The sequence below is a fragment of the Hippichthys cyanospilos genome, chromosome 3, assembly GCF_059441005.1.
Source record: "Hippichthys cyanospilos isolate Australia breed blue-spotted pipefish chromosome 3, RoL_Hcya_1.0, whole genome shotgun sequence".
Lineage (NCBI taxonomy): Eukaryota > Metazoa > Chordata > Actinopteri > Syngnathiformes > Syngnathidae > Hippichthys > Hippichthys cyanospilos.
Genome location: NC_142371.1, coordinates 11917149 through 11932834, shown reverse-complemented (window position 1 = coordinate 11932834; position 15686 = coordinate 11917149). Strand labels below are relative to the sequence as shown.

The window sequence follows — 15686 nt, the reverse complement described above, 5'->3', positions numbered from 1 at the left end:
GAAAGGCCAGTTTGGTGACATGGGAAGGGGGTCAGAGGTTCACATATGTTAAAGGAATAGTTAGAAGTCAGTTTGAGAGGTCTGATGAGAAAGATGAAGGACGACCTGACCTCATGAATCATTTCCTCCATGAGCTCACGAGGATTCAAGTGGGGATGCCACCATCACTGTATGCTACCACAAAATTGAGTGAGACGACAAAGAACCACCCTTCAACCTAAACACCTAACCTCCATACCGCTTTTCTTTAAATAGCCACATGGCAGCGAAGATAATGGTTGGAGGTTAGCAAAATAATGAATAACAGTTTTGTGCCATCATTATCTGGCTCATATTAAATCTTCAAGTCATTTCTGTCATCTGGCAGATTTCTACCATCAGCCATTGTGCTCTCAAGATTTAATACGTGTAACTAGTAGCATGTGCCGTTTTGGATATTTACACCTGGTGGCACCATAAGTATCACAACTCCACCCCCAAAATGGTCTGCTGGTGAGGTCACCATGTAAATGAAGTGGTCCCTTGAGATGGCAAGACTTCAAGAAGCTCCTGACCTTGGCCAAATTTACTGATGACTTTCATGTGTTACTTGCTCACAGGTTGAGCCAGTAGCTTGGGACCCTCGGTTAAGGGAGGAAAGAACAACTAGAGAAGGAATGGGACTCGAGTCTTTAATTTGCCAGTCATTCCCTTTATATCGGAAACGAACTAAATCAGATTTCGAATTGATGACTAGATTATTTTATTCTTAGATTAGATGATGACGTTTTAACCTGTTGAATAATTTACCAAACACAATTATTCAACTTATAAAATGCAGTTGTGCACTAATTAAAGTCTTGAGATTTTGGTTGTCACAGTGCCATACCAATTAAGTCTATGATTCTAAATTACAGTCCACACCTAGTAAACCTTAAATTGACTAATATTAATTTCATATACAGAGAATTTTAGCTAGCGTTTTTACTGAAAGAAACCAGTGCTTTAGTTAGGAATATTCATTGGCTATGTGAATTGAAATTTGAAAAGGAGTGATCCGTCCATCCATCCATGTAGCCGCTCATCCTCACTAAAGTCGCTGGTTAGCTGGTGCATCTCTCAGCAGTCTTCAGGCAGTAGGCGCGGGATACCCTGGACTGATTACCAGCCAATCGCAGGAAAAGGAGTCATTGCTACCTAATTGAAGATCCTGAATGCATGTGCAGAATGTGTTTTCATGCAGACCTATAGTATGGTTGCCAATGAAGCACTAATTTCCACAAATTTCGAGTGACATACTGTACGTCTTTGGTCCTGTGCCCATTTTCCTTATTCTCAGACGCTTTCAAAACTAATCATAAACCTATTAATCTGATCATGTCATGGGTTACATGTGGTATTTATTTTTTTAGGTGACACAGTCTATTAGACATACAGCTGAGGTCTTTGATTCCTTTCGACAGTACTGCTGTTTTCACTTGAACTGAGCTCAAAGAAAATTGGTCTGAGGTGATGTGCTGGTGTTTGCTGGGGTAATTGATCAATTAGTGTGATTTTGTCAGATGGCCATGGCTTGCTGAGCCTTGGTTTGGACTATGCGATCATTCACAGTAGAAGCCATAGTGTCAAGTAGCCGTCTTAATGAATCCAACACCTCTTTGATGTATCAAATAGACTTTTCTGAATCCTTACATCAACATATATTGTTTTCCTGCCCCCCCCCAAACCCCAACATCTGCTCATAACGCTGCATAAACACAGCACTGTAAAGACTGAGTATATCCTGGGAGGTCTGCAGCTGGTTTCCAGCACAAATACAGATTTTGGTTTGGTCAAAAATCCCTGAAAATGTATCAGTTGTCTTGAATTTGCAGCCCAGTTTATCTGTTCAGATTTCTTTGCCATTATACACTTGACTAAATTATATAATTGTGTTACCTCAGACAATCAGAAAACGATCCTCGCGGCTGAATTTGGCAGCAGTTAGTTATTTGCCAATGATCAAAAAGTCACCAGCCCCTATTAAAACTGCTATGTATGTATATATGTTATACAGTACATGCACACACCCGTACACACTAGGACTTACTTAATAATCCATACAAGTCTGAAAACCTGTTGTTGACTCTTACCTGACTTCTTTGTTGTCCCGTCAGCTTTATGGCTACATGGAAAGTGAGCCGCTCACCCTCCAGCTGTTTATAGGGACTGCAGATGACCGCCTCCTGAGACCACATGCCTTCTACCAGGTCCATCGCATTACTGGCAAAACCGTCTCCACAGCCAGTCATGAAGTCTTGCAATCCAACACCAAAATTCTGGAGATCCCTTTGCTCCCTGAAAACAACATGAGAGCTATGTGAGTTATCAGAGTGTTTCACAAGTCCACTATTAATCTTTCACTTTTTACATTTTACCAATTTGCCCTTACTTTGAGATCAACAAACAACATCAGTTTTATTGTCTAAATCGTGAATGTCGCATTAGCTCCAAAAACAGATTTATTTAGAGACACTCTAGATATGTTTAACCAAACCATGAAAGCTTTACAGTGACTGAGGAAGTAATTTTTTTCTTATGTGAAATAGGTATGTTACTAACAGCATGATGCATTTTTCATAAAGTTCCCTTCTTTGACATAGGCTACCTCCATCTGTAAAATTATCATACGTATATACTTTATAGATTGCGTAAATTCCCAATTTTCCATGTTTCTTTTAAATTCACGTTAGTAGTAAGTAAGAAGTTTAAGACCTGTTTGAGGATGTATGATGAATGACAAAAGACATTCAGTGTGACCCTTAAAACTCCGATATGACTTGTTTGATTGAAAAAGTAATGATCGTGATCTAACTGATGTGACTAAAGGACTGTTTCTTCTTTTAGGAAGCTGCTTTTAAATGCTCAGAATTTAGGTTACAAATTTCAGTGGTTCTTACTCTTTTTTCAAGTAAAATATTTTGTCAGTTGCAACAAGCATGACTAAAATATGAAAAATCCACAGTTTTCTTTATTCCATGTCTTTTTCATCATGTTAAATTATACTATTATTGTATGTGTTTTTTATGTGCCCCAGTATTGATTGTGCAGGCATTCTAAAGCTGCGCAACTCAGACATTGAACTTCGTAAAGGAGAAACAGACATTGGACGTAAAAATACCCGAGTGAGGTTGGTTTTCCGGGTACACATCAACCAGTCCAATGGCAGGACCGTGTCCTTACAAGCTTCTTCGAACCCCATTGAGTGTTGTAAGTATTACTATTCTAAGGCACCCTCTCACATGCAACAACAAGCCTGTATCTTGACTGACGCCAGCGAGTGAAACACCTGGGGAAATTTTGCTTATTCACCAAATTGAAATGAATTGAACATTTGGCGATCATGACGCCAAAAAGAAGAATCAGCTTCAGGACCATTGAACTTCACTCACAGGCCAGGAATATTTATGGTGGCCGGTTTGTGGACATCCAGAGCTATACAATATGGCATGCTGAACTTTCAATACAGGGACAGAACAGAGTGAGAGCAGGCTTGTAGAATGGTGAAGAACCTGGGATACCTAGTGCATACAGTGTTTACTTTTGTTATTTTTAAATAGCGTTTGAACTGTACCAACGTAGCAACTTTCGAACATTAACCAAAGTATTTAGCACCGTATTGGCCACTTGATTGCGACCTTTAAACTTTTCCTTCTATCCAGCCAAGTGTTGCTGCAAAGTTAGGGACAGCGCAACAAGAGGAAATAAAGGTGCTGTTGGAGAAAAGATCAGCTCCGCTTAAGTCCCCAAAAGAAGGGGAAGTGCTCTGCGGGGCTTTCCTTTCCTGACCTACTGTAAACTGCACAATAGATGTCTACAAAGCGACGCCCCTCCATTGCATGTGAATGCACTGTTCACTCTCGCAACAAATGCCAGCAAATCAAGCGTGGTGAAACACTCCTTCGGTTAGTCTGATCGTAGCATTTGTTTTATCTTTCTGCGTTACCCTGGATGCTACCACACACCATTTTTATTTACTTTGACATGTGCTCATAACATCTGACAATTTGGTAACTGAAAGTAGGCTAACTTTTACACCTGTCAGAACTGCGTAATATCTGAGTTTTGGCGCATGGGTTCTCACACAACCTTTGACGATTTGATCGGCGCAAAGGCACACTGATTCTGAGCTCTCTGGACATGTGTGGTGGATGTCATCAGGTGACAATGAATGCATTGCGTCTGCTGTATTATTTGTGAAATCAATTTACTGCACACATACTTAATTATATGGTCACACACAGACACATACAAGGTATGGGAGGTGGGCTCTAAATTATTAATCATCTTTATTAAATAACTTTGAAATCATCTCACTGACCACAGCGCAGCTATTCTTGAGAGGGTTGGTGCAGGCTGGTGCGGTTGACGGTGTGGTGTGTGGACATAGATTTATGTTTGGGGTGGAACATATTCCCCAAATACCCACTTAACAGATCTGTGGACTCCCTTACCAAACATTATCTGCTCGTGGAGGTGTGCTCGCCGTTCCACATAAACATGCAAACAGCCAAAGCATTTACCCTACTGATAGGAGAACGCTGCCGAGTGTCCGCTAAGCTAACAGCTCTTGTCATCTTGTCAGGGTGTGTTCACATTCGCCAACGTTTTCCAAAATCTCGCCAGAGGTGACCAAAGTGTCACCAGCTGTTTTGATGGATTGCTTTTGTTTCAAGAAAATTTTGACAGTGAGCAGAACATGAGTAGAAAAAAAAAATGTTGCAAACTGTTGTTGCAAATTTGGCAACCTTTGGCAAATATCTAACGACATTTTGGCAAATGTTGGTGATTTTAAACAAACCGTGACACTGCTTTCTGACACCCACCAATGTTCATCATTCAGTGGGACGGAGTCTTAATCAATTTCCTCTTCTGCCGTATGAAGGAGTATTAGCGCGGCTTCCTCGCATGCCAATTTAAAGGAATATGAGGAGCTGCTTTGATTGCTGTTGTCAGTTGTGCTCACACCCACAACTGCGCAAAACCCTTTTTAAAAAAATTTGACACGTGTATATGTGTCTGTTGTCTAAATGGGTTTTGCAATACTAATACATGTAAAGACTGTATGTATGTGTTTCCTACCTCCAGCCCAGCGCTCAGCACAGGAACTTCCCTTGGTGGAGAAGCAGAGTCTGGACAGCTACCCTGCAACTGGAGGCAAAATGATGGTTCTGACTGGTCTCAATTTTCTCCCTGACTCAAAGGTGGTGTTTGTGGAGAAAGCCCAGGGTGAGTTGCAATGACCACTACATACAATATTTACCACATTGACAGTAAATATCCAGCTTCGCTCGCTTAAAGCTTTCCCGCTTTTCCTGTTCTCTTTTCTCTTCACAATTCTGCCTTATTCAGCACCCCCCACCCCCCGATCAAAATACAGCAGTACTTGCCATAGAGCCACATGTGGTGTGCATTAGGCCACTATATTTTTATCCAAAGCATATTTACATTTGCTGAAGTTTCCACAGCCAGTTCACTGGCGCTTGCCACAATTTAAGGAATGAATCAAGACCATGGCATGCTCAATGACTTTCAGCATCACAGTCTGTCTGATGCCATGATGTGTGACATTTGACCCTGTTCACTTGTTTTCACCTGCCACTTCCTTAACCTAGTCGAATTACCCCATCTATCTGGCATACTCATGCCGAAGATGCAAGCAGTTAATTTTGACCCAAAACATATCCCTCCCTAAATAGAAACCAACACTGACTGTGAATTTTCTTGACTGTGCACTCATCTAAAGCACCACCTGAAATAAATGTTGAAAGGAAAGCAAAATGATTTATTCAGTCAAAGTTAAACTCTAGATTTGATCATGTATATGTTCTGATTTACAATTGTGTTGAAGATTATAATGAAGATCACACTTGCATATTGTACACTAACTTCCTTAATAGAGTTCATAATTAGGAAAGCAGAAGAATCAAATATATTAATCAAAAACATAATAATGATAATCAAACATACACATTTGCAAGTGTTTAAATGGCATGATGTACCCCATAAAGCTACTTTTTTGTCTTCTTTCTTCAGTGATGAGGAAAGAAGTTAAAAATAAAATAGTGTTAAAAAGAAATGTTAATTCATACCACTAATGACAGTACAGTGCATAGATATCAATGTCTTTGCCTTAATATATAAATGAAGGATATCAAATGCTGCTACTATCGTATTGTGAGCAACCTTTGAAACAGAGTGACAGGATATTATCTTTGTGTTGGACAGCAGGAAAGAAATTTGAATAATTTGTTTTTGCGCTTTATTGAATAAAAAGTACTTTAATGACCACCTTTGATGAAGTGTCTTGTCAAGTTAGGATGTTTTGGTACCCTTTTCTACTCTTTCAAAAGAGCTCACTAAAATTTAAATGCAAAAAGAGACGAGCAGAAAAACACACATTTTGTTTCACAGACTAGTGATTTCATAACAACAATAACTGTTAATACTCGAATTTCCATTACCAACTGCCTACACAATACTAATAAAATTGTTACTCCACTGAAAGGGTAAGACAAATGTGGAGGAAGAGGAAGTGGATGAACCTGGTCAAATTCTGCTCTTCCTTTTTCTACCTTTAACTCAGTCACGGAGGGGGTTCCCCCAGAGCCCCTTTGTCTAACCCCTCATGCTATATGAGATGTATGACCTTGTGTCGGATGTGTTTTCCTTCCTTCAACCACAATTTCTCTTCCTCTCTTGCTGCACTGTTTCCTTTCTGTCTCTCTTTTCACAAACAACTCTGCAATCTATCCTCATATTTGTCTTACCCCTGTCCTTAATATCGGGTAAAGACATTAACAAGTTTGGAGCTCTGCACTGCTGGGATCCCTGCACCCTAGATTGCCATCAAGATTTCATTTGCATGGTTTGCATCATTGTGGTGTCATGCAGTAGGATGAGTGAGGGTGGCTGACTACTACTTAGTCCGCATTTATGCAAACTTTGATGACCTACTACTTCCAGGGTCCCCTAACTCAAAAGCCCTTCACAAACACATTTTCTCTCTCTCTCTCTCTCTCTCTCTCTCTCTCTCTCTCTCTCTCTCTCTCTCTCACACACACACACACACACACACAACGCACTCACACAACTTTTGGCATTCTTCCTTCGAAAAAGTAACACATTAAACAATCAAAAGAAGTACATAGTTAAACTGCTGAATTAATGTAAAGGTACCGAATAAAAACCCATAATTGCTCTATTTGTTGTCCAGCAGAGGATGGTACCCTTAATTATGTTTGTTTTCTTTTTAACATTGTGTTTTGGGTGGTTATCCTGTGGGGAGGTACAATGCTTAGATTCAAAACACCCAGGGCCAAATACAGAAAAGCAACACTTAGATCAGGGGTGCCCATTGTGTCTATCACGGTCAACCGGTGGTCCGCCTTGCTTTTGTTATAATCGCACTACATGAAAAAAAAAAGAAAACTCAGACGAAAAAAAGAAAGTCAATCGAGAAAAAAGAACACAGTGTTGTTTACATTGAATGCTGCTCACACTAGGAGGTAAAGATGATCAAATAGTAGACCATCAGAACAACCTTTCTTCTGAGAGGAACTTCAAAATAAAAGTGTCCCAACACTGTTCCTTTTATACATTACTTGAGATTCAATATTTATTTTGAAGTATTGTCTAATTTTCTCAAAATGTTTGGCTGTGTGACAAAAATACAGTGGCTTGACAGGCAGCGGGTTATCCGCATCTCTCATTGTACTTCTGGGCCAACAAGCTAAAAAAAACGAAAAACAGATCTTGTCCCATAGTCCCTAAGTAAGCTGAACGAGTCAGAATTTGTCTCTCACAGTTGGACAAATCTGAACATGTGACTGATGTGTAGTTTCTTTATGGCGTTCACTAAACTGTAATATCACTAAATATTGTATCACAAAATATCATGAAAACACAATCAAACTCATCTAATTAATCAAACACATTTCATGATTATATATTAAAACTATTTATGTATATGTAATATCACTAAATATTGTATCATGAAATATCATGAAAACACAATCAAACTCATCTAATTAATCAAACATATTTCATGATTTTATATTAAAACCAAGTCGACAGTTATCGCTCAACCATGGCAGGTCATTTATAACAGTGTTACTGTATTTTAGGTTTGACTTAATAGAGGCAACATTGTTAAATTGACTAGGTTTTTTTCCACTTATATTCCTATATCTTACAGAATTATCAAAGCTCAAAAGAATAAAGCACATGTTTATCTGTTGTAATATTACAGTTACATTAACGTCCATGGAGAACTGGATCCATTCCCGCCCTATTTACAGTGGCCTGTGATTGACTGACATTTTTAGTCGTCCCTTTGCTTTAATGCGAAATGTCAGCCCATTTGGTTTCAGCCCCTACCATGAACCTGTGCAGGATAGAGAGTATAATAGATAGAAAATAGATTTATATATATATATATATATATATATATATATATATATATATATATATATATATATATATATATATAATTTATTTATTTATTTATTTATTTATTTGCTGTATGAAGAAATACCTGGCCTCATGCTGTGTGTGTTCTGGCTTGCCCTGCTTTTCCTGGATGGATTGTTATCAGCAGGTAAAACAGATAGACAGACATACAGAGAGATGGGGTAATCCTACACTCTGACTAGAAGTGGGGTGGGGGTAGAGTAAGGGAATTCCCTTGTGAACTGGATAGTTTTTACATCTGGTTGGACTGGAGCATTTCCCGGAGTTCAGTAGCCTCACTGATGCTGGGCCACAGCAGACGAGAGTCTGCTCCTACCCATGTCTGGGACAGGCTGAATTTTGAGCTGAAGTATTTTCTGCAAGAGGTTGAAGTCTACAAAGAAACCTGTCAAATATTTTTTTTATGTACAAAACTGAAATGCACCATCATCTAACGCAACACAGACAGTGATTGGCACTGTTAGATTTTATTCAAACTTCTTTGTTGAGTCTGGCTACCTGGGGCAAGTCTAAACATCAGGCAGACTGCTTCGCGTATTGTACTTTTAGCAGTGTCTAGACTGCCATTTTTCTTCAGACAAGGAGCTTTGAATACTGTTGGCACCTGTATTGGCAATGTGTCAGAATAAGGTCAGCCACCACCCTTGCTTCAGGATACAGTTGAAAAGAAGTGCAAGCAACTGTTCATGACTCAAAGCCAATCATATTTCTTCTGTTGAGTCAAAATTTAGAACTCGCCATCTGAAGTAGACTAATCTAGATAGATTTTTTTCCATTTTAACCAGTTGTCTGAGTGACAGTCAGTCAGCAGGTGCCTCAGAGAAAGGAGTATTTGTATTGGTGTGATTAGTCAAGTTTAAAACATTTCCTTGAATACAATGAAAAGCAGATTGGTGTACCACTGATGTTACAAACCTCTCTTTTTGCCACTTTATTCATCCTGCTGCTTTACATAATACAGTATGTCTTTAATACCAGTCTGCCATCTTGGGATTTTTGTCCGTCCTGATGAGGCATTTGCCATGTAAAATATAAATGCAAATGGTACTAGGGTCAGTGCTTATTGCCTGTACACAGGATCATAACTTAAGATGTGGCATGAAATTACAGCTGTAAGTCTACAAAATATGTGCAGCGCTTCAGTCGACACTTAACATTTGTTGGAGCCCACATGAATTTTTTGCACATCAAGGTAAAGTAAAAATCTTACAGAAGCAAATTAGAGAGAGAGAAAATACCTGAAATATTTGATGAAACTATTTAGAGACATAAGTGGGTCAAGTGAGAGGCTCCAGGTCACCCACGACAGTGGGTATAAGTGGTATCGAAAAAGGATGGACGCATGGGTGGACAGATGGATAAATACTTAATCTAAAACATAGTTTATGCATTCAAAAGTCAAATTCCGCATGTACTTTCACTTGACCTTTCATTACGAGACCTGAGAAGAACAAAAAAATGAATGATCATTAAATTTACAGAGTCAGAACAAAAACACATAACTTTTAATAATGATTGACTGTATTTAATGTTATCAAATTGAAAACGTTTCTATTTGTCCACAACGTTTCAAATAACCTCATGATGTTTTTTTTAATAGATGGTCATCATCTGTGGGAGACGGAAGCCAAGGTTGACAAGGATTCTGTCAAATCTGTAAGTGTCTTGTGATTTGACTGTTCATGCTCTGCATATCCTCCTCAGACACTTGCTACTCAGCCAGCTGTCTCTCTCTCATCTGTCTTCTTTTATGATGTAACCTTTGCAAAGACATTGCTCCATAGACACTGATGATTAGCCTATGCAATCCTGAATGGAATTTTCAATCTGCTCGAACACATGGAAAACAAAAGCAACCATATTGCTTGTGCATCAATGATTCACAAACATTCACATTGATATCATAAACAAGCATTCACACATGCACACTCTCACATCGTGACTTTTTCCAGCCTAGTCAAATATTTCGTTCAAAGTGAAAGTATTCTTTGTGATAAATTAGATCTTAACCTCATCATTGGTGCGAGTGTGAAGTTATTCATGATCTCATGTTTAAAAGTAAACTGGCACGTTTTACTGAGCCTCAGTCATATTTTTCACCCATTGTTTCATCAAATAATGGTGCAAAAGGCAATTACCGAGAAGAAGAAAGGCTAAATGTGCTCCAAAATGATTTGAGTCCCTTCACATAACACTGAGATCTAGTGAGTTGTGAGAGTTTAAGTTCAGGCCTGAGTGATGGTGGTGTGTTTTTAAACGCAGGCGTATCATTGATGTGTCATTTTGTTAGAGTGCACAGGGTCTGAGATAAACCGGATGAACAGCTTGGAGGCCTAAATGCTGCAAATTAATGCAATTTTTCAATTAAATTGGTTGCATCATGCGATATGGATTATTTGCTCACAGACCCTTGAGCTTATATTGTATGTGGCGCAAGGCCCAACTGCTATTAAAAAAAATATTTATGTATGAGGTGCAGGAGTTTAGCAGCACAAAGCTGATGAAATGCAAATACCACAGTAGAAGGAGAAAGCAGGAGCACACTTGAATTCTTTTCTTATGTCACTAGACTGCCTTAATGCACTCCAGACTGCTGACCTGCTTTTACTTTTATTGGCGTTGGAAGTGTGCTAACTTTCACTGTGAGGGAAGGTGAGGGGAAGCCTAGCAAATGTACACACGCTCGCACACGCTCACACACTTTTACACTCACTCAACCACCTGCATATTTTTCTTGTAATCATCTGGACGGCAGGCCTGTGTCCCACCCACCATTTCGTTCACAGCTATGGCCAATGTAAACCTGATCTCTGTCACAGTGGATTTTTCGGAGCTGTTTAGATCTCAACCAGCTCAACCGGAGTGGCAGCCAAGAAATTAGACACAATTAAACACAAATACCTCAACAAATTTATTTCCCTGCTCCTGTGTCAAAAAAGTATTCGAAGAAAATACTCACATTCGTCCAGACTTGCCCAGTTGGGGTGGAGCTAGCGCTGTGCAAAAAAAAAAGAACCCCAACAACAGATATGCCAGCTACTTCTCTTCACCCAGTCTGTTCAGGAGTAAAGGGATAAATCTAAAGCCCTGGGGTTTCCTCAAACACAAACATGGGCACGGGACCAACCTCATGGGCTCTACCGCTCCAGATGGGCTCGTTGGAACCATTTATATGTCTGTCTGGCTATCTGTGTCAAATGGGGAAAAATGTTGTTTCTGTTTCAGAATGCACTTTTTGTGGAGATCCCACCATACCGAAACCAGAGAATTTCCAATCCGCTGCAGGTAAACTTCTTTGTGTGCAATGGAAAGAGAAAGAGGAGCCAGTACCAGAACTTTACCTATCTTCCCCCCAGCGGTAATCATCATTAATATTAATACACATTATTGTACACTAGTGTTTTTGTATTCTTCATAATTTCTGTGTGCATTTTAAAATTAGTACCGGCCAATGCGTGGTTGCCCGTGAGTGTGAGGTGTGCTTATTCAATTGTGAGGCCACGTTCCTCAGCGATGAGGTGTACTTGCTGAGTGACAGAGCCTTGGAGCAGTGTTGATGTAGACAAGTCAATCCCCCTGCGACCTCATTCTCGCACTCCCACATCACACAATACCTGCCTGGTTCATCAACACAACCGCCAATGCGCAGGGATGTGTATGTGTGCACATATACACTCAAACATGTAGTTCTTTATGCTGTCATTCGTGTAGCAACCTGAAAAGTCAGGGATACATCTCTTGGTGTTCATAAATGGCCCTCAAGTTGGAATTTATAGAATGGATTTGTGAGAGTGGAAAAGGTGTTATGTTTGTGCATTATAGACACGGCCATTATGCACAGATGAGATTACCTGTATTATTACATCATATACTGTCGTTTTTGATCACAAAGTGAAGTTTTCCACAGTTTTTATATTGCATTAAAAATGCATAGTTCCCACTATTCAATGCATAATTTAAGTCACAATTAGTTTATGGTTTAAGTTTGACATCTGTGAGATTTGTTCATTGTTTGCAATTTAGGATCAAAAGGCTGAGGCTTTGAAAATGAATGGAGCAGAATTTGCCATCGTTATGACATAGATCTGACTTTCAGAATTGCTACACACCCACTAAAGTCAAAAAAAAAAAAAAAATGGTGGAGACCACAAAGCATCTATGTCTTGTGCAAAGCTAAATCTTTGCATCAGCTGCCAGTTTCAGAGGAGTAAAGGAATAAATAGCTTAAATTCATTTGGAGAGAAATGTCTTATTTTGAAAGCAAACTTGTGCTGTGTTCAAGCAAATTTTGTCAAGGGACCCTTCATATATGCTTACACACACACTAAGAATATAGTTCTCAGTTATAAGCAACATGATCACTCTGACAATCATTGGTCACCTCACCTCAGACTGCTCTATATAGTTCTCAGTTATAAGCAACATGATCACTCTGACAATCATTGGTCACCTCACCTCAGACTGCTCTTTTGTCAAGGGACCCTTCATATATGCTTACACACACACTAAGAATATAGTTCTCAGTTATAAGCAACATGATCACTCTGACAATCATTGGTCACCTCACCTCAGACTGCTCTATATAGTTCTCAGTTATAAGCAACATGATCACTCTGACAATCATTGGTCACCTCACCTCAGACTGCTCTTGTCAAGGGACCCTTGACAATATATATATATATATATATATATATATATATATATATATATATATATATATATATATATATATATATATATATATATATATATATATATATATATATATGTGTGAGTGTGCCAATATCATAAAATTCTGAAATAAATTTTCTTTGGCACGGCGTTCTGAGCAGGTTTTGCATTTTGGACTTGTGATATAGTACTTGCAGCTTAGTCTGAGAGAACAAAATGTTTTCATTGATCAGCATGTAATGGGTCTAGTGTTGCTAGGGTATCATGCACTGTGTTATAAGTATACAGCTCTTAATAAGATGTACTGTCTCGAATTATCAGCAGATGTATTTATGCCCACAGGAGATAAACCACAGTTTGGACAAGGCTCTGAGAGAAATACAGAGGAGGGCCCTATTTGGAGATCCCTGATTGCTTTGATTTATAAGTGCGTAGTAGGCAATTTGGCCAGTGCAAAGCTGACAATCTGTGGCCATATTTAGTATATTCGTTTGATACACTTTACTACCTCAAGCAATGCAAGTCAACGGTTGCCACAATGCATCCCCAATCATTTTGCTGTGTATACATACAAGTCTAATTAAAAGATTTTGCTTTTGCTGCCAAGTCAACCACAAGTGCAGTGGAGACCGCACAGGCAGGGCCAATAGAGCATAATTAGCTCTCTGGTGTTAAAGCCAAGGACTCTGTGAACAACAATCAATTTGGCGGTGCTGTATTTTGAGATGCGCTAGGCATTTAAAACCTCTTATTACATTATGGAGGACAAATATCAAATAGTATCTCCACATACTCTTTAAATCATAATTACAAAAGTAGCAATTACAAAAAAGTTGCATTAAGCTTATCATAAGCATTAGCACACCTACAGTTGGTAGGTTATCTCAAATACAATCATGTTTTCAATTCAGCAACAAATAATGAGGAAATCCTGTCTCAGTCCAAACTTTTTGCAGTACAGAGCTTTGATACCTTTGCTATTAAGACAACTAGTAATGCTGTGGCCACATTCTAAGCTGCGCTTGAGAGGACACTCACATACTTTCAAACACATATTGTTGTCAACACTTTCTTGCTTTCTTTTGTGAAAGGGACTCTTCCGGCCCCCTGTCCCACTTGAAGCACATTTATGGTCACTGACGTTATTAACAGAGAACATTTCTTTCACACTCTGGTGTCTGCTCATCTATAAAAAGACAAAACCTACACTTAAAATAGACTTGTTTGAAAGAGCGGAAGGATGAGGCAAACACCTCTGCGGCACATATGCGAGTGAAACTATCTTTGTTTTCCATTCTGGTCATGCCGTGTTGTTCTTGCTGCTTACCCAAATCTGAGAAGCCTTTTTGTCGCTGGCTCAATGTCATTCACCATGTTTTGCTTGACATTTCATACCACTTCATATCCTTTTTAAGAAACTTACACTGAAATCTTTTTGTTCTTCAATCACAGATTTTGACATGTTAGTATATTATGCGTTATTTGATTTTTTTGCTTTAAATTGAATGCACTAATTGAACACCATAATAGTTTAGAATTCATGCAATGCCAGATTGAGACCATAAACCTGAGTACTTAATAATAATAATGATAACAACAACAATAATAAAGATAATAATAATAATAAAAATAATAATGATAATAATAATAATAATGATTATAACAATAACAATAATAATAACCATAGTAATAAAAATCATAATAACACAAACAAACTATAATAATATCAATGAAATAATTTCATTAATAACAGGAACAAACTGACCTAGGTTGGGTAGACAGTTTTACTCAGTTACTCGATACTGTATATTGAGTAGAAAGTATGAAACAAGTTGGTTTTAAGTTGTGATTTGAAGTGTATAAGAAAAATATATATTTATGGGTTTTGTGTGGGACTGAAACCCAGAGATAGTGAACAGAGCCCTGGTTTTCAGGGTGATGAAATGGGTAGACAGGACAAACAGGTGAATGATGGCAGTAGAACTGGGGTGGGAGGGAGCAATGACAAGAAGAAGATCAGACAGGTATGGCGGCACAAGAATGTGGATGCAAACGAAAGAGTTTCGAATTGTGTGTGGAACTGAACCAGGAGAAAGTGGCACTCCTGGAGGACAGGGGTGGTGTGCAGGATGGATTGAGTTTTGGGTCAATTGCAATAGAAAATGTAAACGGAATCAATTTTTAATAGACGCAGAAGTAAGTTGGAATCCCCATATTGAACATGTTAAAATAAAAAAAAAAAAAAATATATATATATATATATATATATATATATATATATATATATATATATATATATATATATATATATATATATATATATATATATATATATATATATATATAGAGAGAGAGAGAGAGAGAGAGAGAGAGAGAGAGAGAGAGAGAGAGAGTTTCTTGAACTTCTTCCTACGCCTTTTGAACATGTAAACTACTAAACTGCTAGATCTAATGTTGATTGGGCTGTACTCCGTTCAAGTGGGATGAGGATGAGGAGCAGGTCAGAATCAACTGCCATGAGGAGG

At 38.6% G+C, this 15686-nt stretch overlaps 1 protein-coding gene across 1 annotated transcript in view; it reads left to right on the top strand.

Annotated features, from left to right (window-relative positions):
• The window catches only part of LOC148425774 (nuclear factor of activated T-cells, cytoplasmic 1-like), a 58725-nt gene that overhangs the window by 13716 nt on the left and 29323 nt on the right, over positions 1-15686 (top strand). The window contains exons 4-8 of the mRNA XM_088410571.1: positions 2136-2338; positions 3056-3228; positions 5107-5247; positions 10091-10146; positions 11716-11848. Coding sequence (XP_088266697.1) covers positions 2136-2338; positions 3056-3228; positions 5107-5247; positions 10091-10146; positions 11716-11848 — 706 coding nt within the window. The remainder of the gene's footprint in view (positions 1-2135; positions 2339-3055; positions 3229-5106; positions 5248-10090; positions 10147-11715; positions 11849-15686) is intronic.